The following is a 12,756-nucleotide window of genomic DNA, read 5'->3' on the forward strand; positions in this document are numbered from 1 at the left end:
TTGCTCCCAGATGTCCCGTGGCAGGGGATCATCGGTCAGTGGCCTGCCCACCACCACAAGGCAGGTTCCCTAACGCTGAGCTCCGACTGACAAGCCAACCAAGGGCCCCGCTGGGCAAGAGCTGGCCTAGATGGGAGGCCAGCACACATCAGCCCCCAGCCGCTGGTTTAGCTGCGGGAGCATACTATTTACAGCACAAGAGCCACAGTCCTGCTGTCTTCTCCTCCCCTAGAGCTCTGGGAAGCAAGCTTATGACGTATGGGTTCATCGCAAGTAATCCATCCCTCCTCTTGGGGCAAGCATTGCGGTGGCCCGGCTCCAGCCACTGTCTCCGTGCTGAAGGAAAGGAGAGAAGCTCACTGCGCCAGCCAGATGCAGAGCCAGGAGCAAGGATGTGCTGGCAGGGAAGAAAGCTGTCCCTGGGCTACCTGCGGCTGAGCAGCAGTCTTAAGAGGGGATAAAACAACTGTTTTGGCTTTTATTCAAGCTCACTCATCTAAACAGCCGTGTAAACGAGAAGTGACAAGGAACTGGAGGGACATGGTGTGCACACCCCATGTCACACGTCACTTGGGCGGAGGCTGAGCTAGCTGGAAGGGCGGACATCTGCACTACCCCCTGTCCAGCGGTGGGGGAGAGATGCCAGCCAAACCTCCTGGAGAGATGGGGATCTTTACAGATTGTTTTTATTGATTTTTTTTTTTTTTGGAAGCTGTAGTATCAGCATTTGCTGGTGTTGAGCTCCCCGGAGGCATGCTGCACTGCTACGGAGCAGCCCTTTGGCTGGGTGGGATGGTCCAACAGGCCAGCAGCCAGCTGGCGTGCCCAGTTTCTTGCGGAAGAGGTCACCTGTTCCTGGTTCTTTGTAAACCTGAGCTGTTTCTTCCCCAGTCCCCCACCTCCCCAACAGTCACTGCGGAGGAAGAGGGATGCCCCGTGGATCAGTGACTTGACCCTCTTGCAGGTTCTTGACGAGCTGAGCCAGCCAGCGTTTTGTGGTGGTGTCATCCTTCAGGACCTGGGCGAAGGTGGTGTCCTTCAGCTGGTCAGGAAGGCACTGCCTGAGAGCTTCACGTGCCCTACATCAAGAGACAAAAAACGGGGCCCAACAAATAAACTCACAGGGGCAAGAGGGGAACAAAGCCCACTGGGGACACGATGCTCCTTTGCCTGGGGGTCTCCTTGGCAGGGCCCACCAAGGAAAGCGCTGAGCAGCAGCACCACAGAACGTGGCACTCGGCCAGCCAGCATGGCTCCCATCCCTCATGCTACACCCCACTGAGCCAACCCCTGTGCCCTGACACCTGTCAGCCAAGAGCAATGCGATGCAAGGAGAGGCTGAGAAAACAAATACATAGCCAGCAGCTTTGGGCAGAGCTGCTGATCAGCACGAAATCAGTCTGTATTCCCTCAAGTGAATTTCATCTCTGGGCTTCTACTGCTAACAGCCCACACGATGCAGAAGAGGGAGAGCATAGTGTACCTTCCGCCTCAGTCCCTCCCTCAAACCTAGCTGAAGCTACATTTGAGCTCAGGCAGTCATAACCTGCGCAACTTGAATCTGCACAAGCCCCAAACAGTCACGGTTTCTCCCATGTAACATAAAAGCTCCTGGGATTAGCAACAAAAAAACCAAACCAACCAAAAAACCCACCCATTTTCCACACTGCACTAAGGCTGATGTAAGGACAGACAAGGAACCTTGACTCTTCCTCAGTGGGCACTGTGGAAAAGAGCTGCACTTCCCAGGGAGCAAGAGAAACCTCTGCCCAAACTCCTAAAATGTTTACCTGGGGTTATCAGAAAGGCGAAGGTAGCAGCGGACGACATGTTTCAGTAGCCGTGCCGATGGCTCCTTGGAGAGCTGCAGGACCATTTTACCCTGTTTGACAGAGGCCAGTGCCACCAATTAAAGTCTTTGTAAGAACACCTTCACAATCAGCAGAGATGGGGAAAGACCATGAAAATCACTCACTCTGGCTTCCTACAGATCACAGCCCATTATCTTTGATCTATATACCTCTGCGTGGAGCCCAGCACTGGGCTTGCCAAGATGCCTTTGAGAAGAGCAGCTAGCCGTAACTTGGAAAGGATTCTCCCAGCACCTCGGGGAAAGTTTGTCTCATCTCTGTTTGGTTTTTACCTCCCCAGAACTGTTTAGTGGTCCAACTCTCTGCTAGAATAAAGAGAACCCAGGGTTTCCTCCTCGTGGAGGAAGGCAAACTTTGATAAGCTCAGGCTGAGTCACCCCATGAGGTGTGTTCCCGAGTTCTGCAACACTCCCTGTTCTCATCCGCGCTGTCTTCATTTCAACGCCCTTTTAAAATGTTAACAATAGCCTGGGAAGCCACGCCAAAGGCCGAGGCTCCCCCACACCACATATAGTAAGATCCACATCTGGTCTTATCATGCACCAAGAGTTGTATTTTCTCTTTCTGCTGCATCCCTCGTTGAGCCATTACTGGGAAGCAAGACCAGGGCATACCTCCCTGGCCAGCCTCCATTTCTCACACTATGCAGGACTTTGCACAAGGTTGCGCCTTTGAATGCACCCAACCTAGCGAACAGTGTGGATGCCTTCACACGCCTGCTCTGAAGGAGTTTAACAGTCTGCTTCCTCATATTTGGGAGTCAATCAGATCTGCCCAACAAGTTGTTTTTTTTCCTGTAGAACCACATTGGCTAGCACTAACCATTTTCCTCATTAGCCAAATTCACCTGTATTTGGATATTCGGGCAGTTAGCAATTAGCAGGTCCCCCTCATCTGCCTTTTTGCAAGCTTCCTGTTCTCAGCAATTCCCCAGGATACCAATATTTCTTCAAAATAAAGAACAAGAAGTCAGAGAGCTCCTCAGACAGCTGGATGGGAAATACTAACTTGCTCTTTTAAAAGCATCTGATACTTGCATAACATCTTACTCAGTTATCAGCAGACAAGGAAGTAAATAGTCACCCTCAGGAGACAGGAGTACGTTATCATCCCCATTTTTTAAATAGAGAACAGAAATGTCTAAGAACATTTTAATCTTTCTCCACAGTGCTATGGAATACTAATCGTGCCAGTGCATCACCCAATGGTGGGACTGCACCACAGCTAGGATTTCTTCCATGTAACACAGCTTTACACACCCACATCCTTCCACGTTCGTACCATTCTCAGCCATGGTTTCTTCCTTGGTCTCCTTCCCTCCCCTACCCCAGGGCTTCTAACTGCATCCTTCACTTTGTCCCCAAGCCAAACGTACTTTCATCAAAGTCGATCCTTTTCTTGAATGCAAAAATCATGACACATTGGATGTTATGGACATCCGCTCACTATCATTCATATTTTGCTGTTTCTGGGTCAATTAAGTTGTAACATTGTCTTTACATTTGGGAAAACAGACAAATAAATATTCCCAGTGAAAGCATCAACATTTAGGCACAGAATGAGCATTGCAAAGCACTTAACTTAATGCTGCGTTTTGTTCTCCTGAGACTGCTCTTCAAAAAGCAAACAAACCACCAAACACAAGAGCAGGACAATAGCTATTCCAGGGCAGACATGTATTCCCCTCAGCGAGCTCAAAGATAATAAAGCTCAAGTTGGGGCTATTACTCCTGGGATGAACAAATTATGAGTACCCAAACTTCTCCTTCACAGGGGACAGGGAATAGAGAAAAACTGCCTGCTCTCTCTGTGCCCCAACACAAAAATTAGAGTCATAAGGAGCAGCTAGCAGGAGTTAGGTTCAAAGAGGTAAAAAAGGAGGTTGGCCTTCCAGGCAGTGAACAGGAAACCTGTGAAATTCCTTGGCAAAGGACACTGTGGATGTAAAAGGTTTCCATAGGTTCAAGAGGAAGACAGGACAAACACTGGGGGTTACCGCATAGAAAACTCACAACTGGCCCCAGAAATCCAAGCTGAAAATAGCTAGCAGCTGCGAGACTGTTACGAGGGCAAGTATCATATATGCTTGCCCAGCTCTTACTCCTTCGCTCAGTCTGCTACTCATTCAACCTGTTGTGGGAGACAGAGATGGGAAACGGAGCCATGGTCTGAGTCGTGTGATCATTCTTACACAAAATTAAATCAATTCACATCCAGCCAACAACCCTGAAAACTCTTATTCTTCCCTGGAGATGCTTTACCCAGTTTATCCTGGGGACTTAATTAATTCTTTTTTTAAAGAGAGGAAACAAATAACCTTACCAATATCATAGCAACGTGGGAAAACCGCTCATAAGTCTGACAGATATATGCCAGTCCTGTGTCATCCAGGAGGATTTTCTGAAGAATAAACGTAGCAACCTAGAAGGGGGAGAAAGCAAAAAAGAAAGCATATAAACAACTTACCTATCCTGAAAAGGGACAGCCTTTCTGCTGTGTTCTTTTCAAGGCAGTCCCAGAGCTGAAAGGCCTTTCAGCTGGCAGCAAATGCTTTACTCAGTGAAAGTTAAAAGGAAAAGAAAATGCAGGACACCACACAATGCTTGGCATCTCTGGCTAAAGAAAAGAGACAGATGCAAAGCAGTGTGTAAAAGACGACTGGATGCAGGTTGCATTAAGACAGCAACTACTGCCAGGTCGCTCAGGACAGTCTCAGGATTACAGCCACGCTACTCTGGTCACAGAGCAAGAAGCAGGAGAAGGATCTGTCCCTTGCCTCTGCCATCTAGATGGCAAGCTGATTTCGGTTTTCATCTTGAGTAGTACCGATTCATCATCAGACACATAACTTTCTGGAAGAACCTCAGCCAGCTGCATCAGCAAGCTTCACCAGAGAAGCACACACAGACTGAAACACAGGGCCATCGGAGCAGTCTGCTCACAGATCTGAGCTCACGGGAGAAAGAGGCCCCTGATCAGAGGAGACAACAAACTGGTCCGGTGCGGTGAACATCTCCATAACCACCAACAGCTGCCACACAACCTCTGTACTGCGTAGCTACAGCACTTGTCCTCTCAGGCCAAGGAAAGCTGGGCCAGCTCAGCCCTGAAAGTTACTCTGCAGGGCTGCAAAGGAGGGAATGAGTGTTGAGGACAGCAAAATCTTTCCCAGCAAAACGACCAAGCTCAGCAACTCCAGCTTAGTTTGGTGGTTTTGGTTTGTTGAGGAGGTAAAAACTCCATCCAGAGTTGTCACAGCATTTGCAACAGGACACAAGCCAACTCTGCAGGTTACTTGGCCACCTGGTCAGTCAGAGATAAACAACAAGTCTTGATTAAGACAAAAAGGTACCGTTTTGGAGAGTTCACTGCCAGATTCCATAATGCGTAAGCACAGGGGGATAATTTCTGTTGTCAGTAAGAAATTTATCACTTCTTGCTCATCAGTTTTCACCAAGGCCCCTTGAAAGAAAAACAAAAACCAAAATCAATAAATGATAAATTGTTTCCAAAAATCTCACCTTCCAAAGAGGGCCTGTGCTGTGTCCTTCCCAGGAATCTTTAAGTCTGAATGGCAGGCAGTGCAACTCTTATCCTAAATATGTTGCAGCACATGGCTGGAGAAGAAATCGTTTTTGTAGCATAAAAGTAAACAAGCTGGTTTCGGGGGTTGTTTGTTTTTCAGAAAGAGGATGCAATCTTAGCTCTCCCCTAGTTGTAACACAAACACAAGAGGATCATGCCACCTACAGCAACCTCTGGGAAGAAGAAATGTGTTTTATAACCCTCTTACTTTAAGCATTGAGAGAGAAATATTTTGGGCAGAAAGAAGAAAAAAACAGGATAAGGGGAAGACAGGGCAAATACACCCAAGTCAATCAATGACAAAACCCCAAAGAAAGCCCAGTTCACACCTGCCCATCCCAGTGTCTAGCTGGCTGGGCTGAGGGTGAAGGCACAACAAGTCTGCAGGTGCTTGTGCTCACAGGAAACATATTTTTGGCAATGCACCCAGACTTCAGTGTTTTCTTATTAGTGAAAAGCCCAGTTCCTACACACTAAGAGGAACCTGCCTCCACAACTGTTGGAAAAGGAGCAGCCCCTCCTGTTGAATACTACAGCACTCAGAAGATCCCAATAAAAAGAGACCTATGATTTCGGTCATGCAGGTCTCCATACCCACAGCGTGAACTGTATCCAGCTTGATAGGAAACCAGCGCTCCAGCATTAGTCTGGCTGCTTACCAATCACTCCAAGGCTTGTGAGCCGCAGGTACTCAAATGGACGTGTCTTGCTAACTGTGTGCAAGAAGGGGTACAGGAAGAGAGGGATATGAGCTGCCAAAAAAGCTGACCTGTAGGAAAGGGAGAACACCCAACATGAGAGACAAGAAAAACAAAGCAAGCACACAATCCAGCATTACCATGCAGAGCCTCAGACTATTCCTGACAGACGCCATGGCTGCTGCTCCTCAAAAGAGGGTAACAGTTTGTTCTCTGATGGGAAGGTATGAAGTAAATTCTACACTGGGCACAGCACAAAACCTAACACCTAAACTGTCAGTTAACTGCATTGCTGCTTCCAGCTGATCAGGAACAGAGCACGTCCTGTTGTTTTTATTACCTCCTCCTGCCACCCAGACCCTCTGCTTTGTACATTCACTGTTGCATTTCACCTTGCAGGTTCCCATGGGCAGAGACAGTCAGCCACAATGCATGGGTAAAGCCTCTGCATGACAGAAATCCAGACTGGCTGATCTCTAGGCATTAACACAGTTTAAATGTGCACAGCCACCTTTCCCCAAGAGCCCTCACACTGCCTTCTGACAATGGTGAAAAATATAGACTGCAGGAAGAAACCTGGAGATTCCTCAGCTAGCAGAGGGAAGTTCTCTTGCACAAACATTCAACCTTCTTCCTCTTGTTTTCAGTTTTCAAACTTTAAACATAAAGGCAGGTGGTGTAAAACTACCCTATTTCTTTGGATATCATCTCATGAACGGTTGCTGTTTAACACTACTTTGCAGCAGCTGAAAAACAACTTCAGCTATGCAGCACCTTCTTCTCAGCAAGAACAGAAGCATGAGATCATGAATCTCTGGGTAGTTTTCTTCTGAGTTTTAGCTACTGATTTTGGCTGAACCAACGTCATCTTTTCCCTTGCTGACATGGGCTGGACACAGATCGAGAACACCTGAAGTCAGGCACTGGCTGAGGACTCCAGACATGGCTCTGTTATTGCTCCCTTGCCACACACAGTCTCTGGGAAGGACAGTTCTGCTCATTCCACCCTTTGGACAGCTGGTCTAAATAATAACTATAACCTGCTGGTCTAAATAACTGTAAGCTCATTGAAAGAAGGATCCTGCACACAGCACTCAGCACAAAGACACCCTTATCTCCGGCTGAGCTCCCAGGAGCTGCCACAACCCAATGTTTTGGGAAGTTGCAGGATCTCAGGATGATCGAGGGAATGCAATGCATTTAGGACCACCATAAAGTTGTCATCCTGATAATCTGTGCAAACAAGTGAAAGCAGCAGGCAGCTGCCTATCTTCCAGCTCTGTCCTTTGTTCCACTTCTCTTGGTAAAAAAGCAGAAAGGAGCTTATGTGCTTCTGGAGTCAGACAGACAGGCTGAGCTGTCAACATCAACACCTCAGAAAACTCACACACTTGGAAACGCTTACCTCGTTTCAGGATGCGACGCAACACACTGTAGTAGAGCTAAAGCATTGCAGACTCTGTTGGACTGATGGGCTGTCAAAGTCGGAGGGTTGATTGATGGATAAATATTTACAATTTCCTAAAAATTAACAGATGAAGAAAAGTTAAAGGAGAAAAACATCAGAAGGCTGCATCAAAGCACTGGCCCAGCAAGGAACTACGATGACAGGAGATAAGAGTCCGCTTTCACCAAGCATCACTTTGAAGTTGCATGGCAGTCACCACACTGCCCAGGCAAGGGCAGAGCTGGGTCAGAGTCAATTTGACAAGAAGTCACAGGAATCCATTCAACCTTAATTTCAGTTAAAAAGGGTTCATTTGATTTCCTGGCTCTTTACTAGCACAGGGATTGCTTTGTTTTGAACTTCCAGGTCGAAGAGGAGTGTTGTTCCTGTGCCTAGAGGCAGAGCACACCCACTCTATTCATACTGTAGCTGCTGGTACGCTTCTAACTCAAAGCAGGGGAAGCAGCTGAGGACGAGAAATCCGATTCAGAAATCTGCCTGCTTCCAACTATAGCCCCCTTCTAATTTTCTTCACTTGTTTCAGGGCCACTCTAAGAACAGTTTGACATTGCCAATCCTGCACTCTTTTCTTTCCTTCTTCGAAATAAATTACTAGATTCGGCATTGAGATACAGCCAGTCATCAGCTGTAAAGTAGTTTACTCAGATATAAGTTGAGCTGCTCAATTTCACATGAAATGCAGGTACATTCCCCTACAAGGATCTCTGGAGCAGTCAGCGGCATTCCCATGCTGCCCTTCCAGCAGGCTCCCTAGAAGTACAACCTTCTGACCAAGAAATGTTCAAGCTCATGCAAAACAAATCAAAACAGAGATCTCAGGTGTAAGAATGTTGTGGCTCTGCTCTGACATTGCATGAAATTAAGCAGAATGTGATCCACAGGGAGCTCATGCACCCGAAAACTTCCCAGTTCCTCTTCTAACCATGTAAGCTGTCTAAGTAGAAGTCTTATAGCCTCTGCACACATCACCTTGCTAGTGATGATTAATGGCAAACAGGCTTCCCACATCTGCTCCCCTCACCACACGATCCAACATACAACATACTCCCAGCAACAGCAATAAGGGACCCCACCAGTGCCTCCCCAGATCTGCCCCACAGACGCACAAGGTCTGCAATGTGCTGGTGCTGCACCACAGAATAAAGATACCAGTCCTACCCACCTGAAGGAGCGCTGCAATTGTGCCAAACGAGTGCCACAGCATCGGGGCAAGGTCAGGCACAGACTCACGCTTCTTGCTCAGCTCCAGCAGCGCGTTCTCCCGCGTCTCGGGGCTGGACAGCTCATTGATCCACTGGTAGATCTTTTCACGGTCAACCTGAGCCAGTGCTGTTGGCACAGGCTGGGAGGGAGACAAGAAAACTTCAGTCCAAACAGTTTATCCAAGTCTCATCCAAACCCTTCCCACAGCCTGGCAGATAAGCAAAAAAGTGCTCAAGAAACTCCTGACTCGGGGGAGGGAGGAACTAAAGCTGCATTAAGATGCTCTGGATACGGATCCCTTCCTTAGATTAGTCTTATTATTTCACCTATTTGAAAGGCAAAGATTTTACTTTCTGGTCTGACTCGTTAGAACAGTCTCCCTTAATCCACTTGTCAAGCAGTACCCTGTAACTTCATTTGGCAATATGAGAGCCTTGCTGCTGGCTGGCTATGCCAGGAGAGCTCCAGGGAAGGTCACACATACTTTACCCAGCTATCATTTGCTCCACCTGCATTTAGCACGCATTCATTTCATGCTTCACGTGCAAGCTTCCACAAATTCATAGTAAGGCAGACGCTACCTTTTTCTCTCCAAAAACATCCACAACATTGGAAATTGCCAATGAGATCCACCCAACATACAAGAAAAATATTCCTACATATACTAGAAAAATTCTCACTACTCCAACATCAGCATGACACCATTCACAGCCAGTAACGCCTGCTGTTAGAGACATCTCATATTCATCCCATGTATCTTGTTTACACGCACAGAGCTAAAAGGGAATTTTTCAAGACTGATTTTGTGCAAAAATTCCTGTTCAAAATAAACCCAGAGAAGAGTAGATCTGTATTCACAGTCTAGTCACATTTTCTACTCCCAGGAGAAACACAGGATTTTCTCTTCTGCCTTTCTCGGAATGTCAGGGAAAGAACAGCATCAAGGCCAACAAGTTTTCAAGCCAAAAAAAATGACAGAGGGCTGGGAAGGAAAAGGAGAGAAATAAGGAGCGTGGAATTGTAGCATAGTTTCTGTGGAGAGGGCAAGGCACAAGTCTTTCAATGAAAGTTTGTCTCATGCCTCTGCTGGCAGGACAAGCACTCAAGGTGCAAACAAATGTTTAGCAGGCTTCCTAAGTAGCCAGTTTGGTGATTCAGATACAAAATTTTGAGGAAGACAAACACTATCATTAAAAGCTCCTGTGTGAACACTTCCAAAAGCCAGTTCAGAACCTATTCGAACATTCTGCTGCAGTGTTTACTATTCAAGTAAAGCACAGCCCTGTTTGTATGCTGTTGCTCCTGAGCAGCCTGCGTGCAGTCAGCTCAGCATCCCCACGTGTACAGCAATCATGGCTGGGAACAGAGAATGGACTGTACTTTTTTTTTTCTTTTCTTTTTTTTTTAAAACTCAGACTGAAATTCTTCATGCACTTACAACAGATGTGAGCACTGCCTATACTACACCGTCAGCAATGCTACTACTAAGCAGCTCATCACAAAGGCACTGAAGAGAATACAAAGGAGTTCGGTAATTGAAAGTGGCTGAAACCATATGGTAGAGGCAGGCTCCCAGAACTGCAGGAGGGATCAAGGGAGACTTCTTAACCTTTGGTAGACCCCTCCAGAGCTTTCTGTCTCTATTTCTGCAAAGGTTTCCCTCCTCTGTTCATCTACATATTATATCCATAGTCATGTCGAAACAGATTCTTCCCCAGCTGTGGGATTTCTCTCCCCCAGTCACTTCTACCATATTATTTAACTTAAATGTCTATATATAAGCCAATGTGCTGTTATCAATCCTTATACGCTAGGGCTTAAATACCTTTTTAGCTGTTCATCTTTCCTTCTATTCTCTTTTTTCTCTTGTTTACTCTTTTTTTTTTCCACCCTCAGAACCTCACACTAAATCTCTAATCCTGACAAATTTATTGTGCTCTTACAGCCGGGAGCGCAATTCCAACGGCAACTCCTACACTGGAGCTCAGAAAGAGAGGGAGAACGAACAGAGCTCATTTGTTTTTATTTGGGATGCTAGAGTGACAAGCAGTGTAGCAAAAATGTTGTTATAATTATGTTATCTAAATCTTCCATCTATTTTTCTAGACTCAGTGGAAGTTTCAGTTCCTGTAAGCTTAAATAGATCGACCCTGTAAAAGCACAATCATGTGCTTGTGATCCCTAGAGAACACTAAGTAGATTTTCCACACAATTAAGTTTATGATGTCCAATATCTGTCTTAACCACAACCAACTGCTTTTCACAGGCTCTACAGTTGCTCCTCTCATTTTAGTTTAAATTGAAAGACCTATGTTGTCCTAATTTTCTACTTTATTGTTGTTCCCCCTTCTCCCTCTAAAACCTAAAATTCTGGCGAACCCTGAAGACTACATACAAATCCTGCAAGCTCTGAGATAGAACCCTGCCAGACAGACTTTCTTTTGCAGTCAGGGAAAGCAAAAGTTACCAACAAGTATCTCAACACAGCACAAACTAGCCACCTCTTCATCATGAAAGGTCTTGTAACACCTTCCTCAAGAGAAACAGCATTACCTCAAACACCCGTGCCCAATTACAACTCCAACAATCACATAACAAACTCGATTTAGACAACTGGCTTTCTCTTCCTAATTGAGCAGTTGCTGCCAGGCCCACTGGTGAAAGTACTGGGCAACCAATGCAGAACATGGACTAACTGGATACATGTGCTTTTTAAACTATTTTGGTAGATCATCAACTCAAAAATACCAAAATGAACTTTGAACTTCAATGGCAGTGAATTAGCTGATTTGAGTTGGGCTTTCAATGCCTTACTGCTAGTTACAGCTACATGTATCATCTTTAGCCTGTTCTCGAGCCTCTAGCATGTTATGCTGTCTTCAGGTCTGAAACTGAAGTGTCAGCTCTGCCACCAGCGTCACTGTATAAAAACCAATGCTCTGGCTTACCACAGTTTTATCACAACAGTGTTCACAATACCCAAAGGGATTTCTGAGCCAATTCATGACCCTACTAAGAGGCAACGTTATTTACCGCAGCTCCCAAGCACATCTCCAGAGCCAAACACCCTTCCCTGTCACCTTTAGTTTAAGCATAGTAACCACCTGTGGTAGGAAACACTTCAACACAGAACTACCAGGTGGTGTGAATTATGTATAAATTAAATATACATTCAAATGAGTCCCAAAATAAAGTTGACTTCTATTACTGAAACAGATTCTTTTGTTAAAATTGTCTTTTAAAACAATCCTTTTACAGACAGATGACTAGAACTCAGGTAGAGGATTTATGGGAGATAAAACAGTCCCTCACGCATTTCGACAAGCACTTAGGAATTACATTGCTATAAAAATGTAAATGCTGATTAAGAGAGGTCACTATGATCTTGCACACCTTTCTATGCTCCAGGAAGCGTCACTTTAAATCAGAAGTATTTGCCAGCACTCCAAGAACCAAAGTAAAGTCATGAGCACTTAAACAAAGTGGGAAGACTTAACAAATTCTCTCAACTCCTGCTCATAAGTACTTTACTCACTCCTGTTGCTTGTTAGTCCAAGTAGATCCTTGAGCTAAGTTCATTTGAAAACTGCTCTAACTGCTGGTCTTGCAATACACTTCCCAAACCCAATACATGCCAGAGACTCAATCAACTCTACGAAGTCTTATTTATGCGATGAACGTGCATTCAGAGAAGTGAAAACCAAAACACAAACCTGCTCAGATGAGAGATAAGATGCAATAATCACATCCTTCCAAACTCAACTTCCATTTTTAAACCCAACCAGGCCAAGGTACCATTCCACTCACACCAGCCTGAACATCAGGGGGAGGGGAGCAAGCACCAACTACGGACAACACTGCAAGGTCTCGGGAAAAGGGAAGAAGGAACCGGCAGTCTCTGCCTTTCCTCCCGCTTCCCTGCTGCCCTGAG

The 12,756-nt window shown here is 45.9% G+C and overlaps 1 protein-coding gene across 1 annotated transcript; it reads right to left on the reverse strand.

Moving 5' to 3' along the window:
* Positions 1 to 708: 708 nt before the first annotated feature.
* RQCD1 (RCD1 required for cell differentiation1 homolog (S. pombe)) lies at positions 709 to 8,984 on the reverse strand (the record flags this gene model as incomplete). The annotated part of the gene is made up of 7 exons (XM_009706289.1): positions 709 to 1,079; positions 1,791 to 1,882; positions 4,194 to 4,292; positions 5,224 to 5,333; positions 6,116 to 6,225; positions 7,560 to 7,675; positions 8,785 to 8,984. Coding segments are annotated over 7 exons (896 nt in total), but the record flags the coding sequence as incomplete, so codon positions are not given.
* Positions 8,985 to 12,756: the final 3,772 nt, after the last annotated feature.

This window comes from Cariama cristata, unplaced genomic scaffold (genome assembly GCF_000690535.1).
Source record: "Cariama cristata isolate BGI_N322 unplaced genomic scaffold, ASM69053v1 scaffold36208, whole genome shotgun sequence".
In the NCBI taxonomy this organism is placed as follows: Eukaryota; Metazoa; Chordata; class Aves; order Cariamiformes; family Cariamidae; genus Cariama; species Cariama cristata.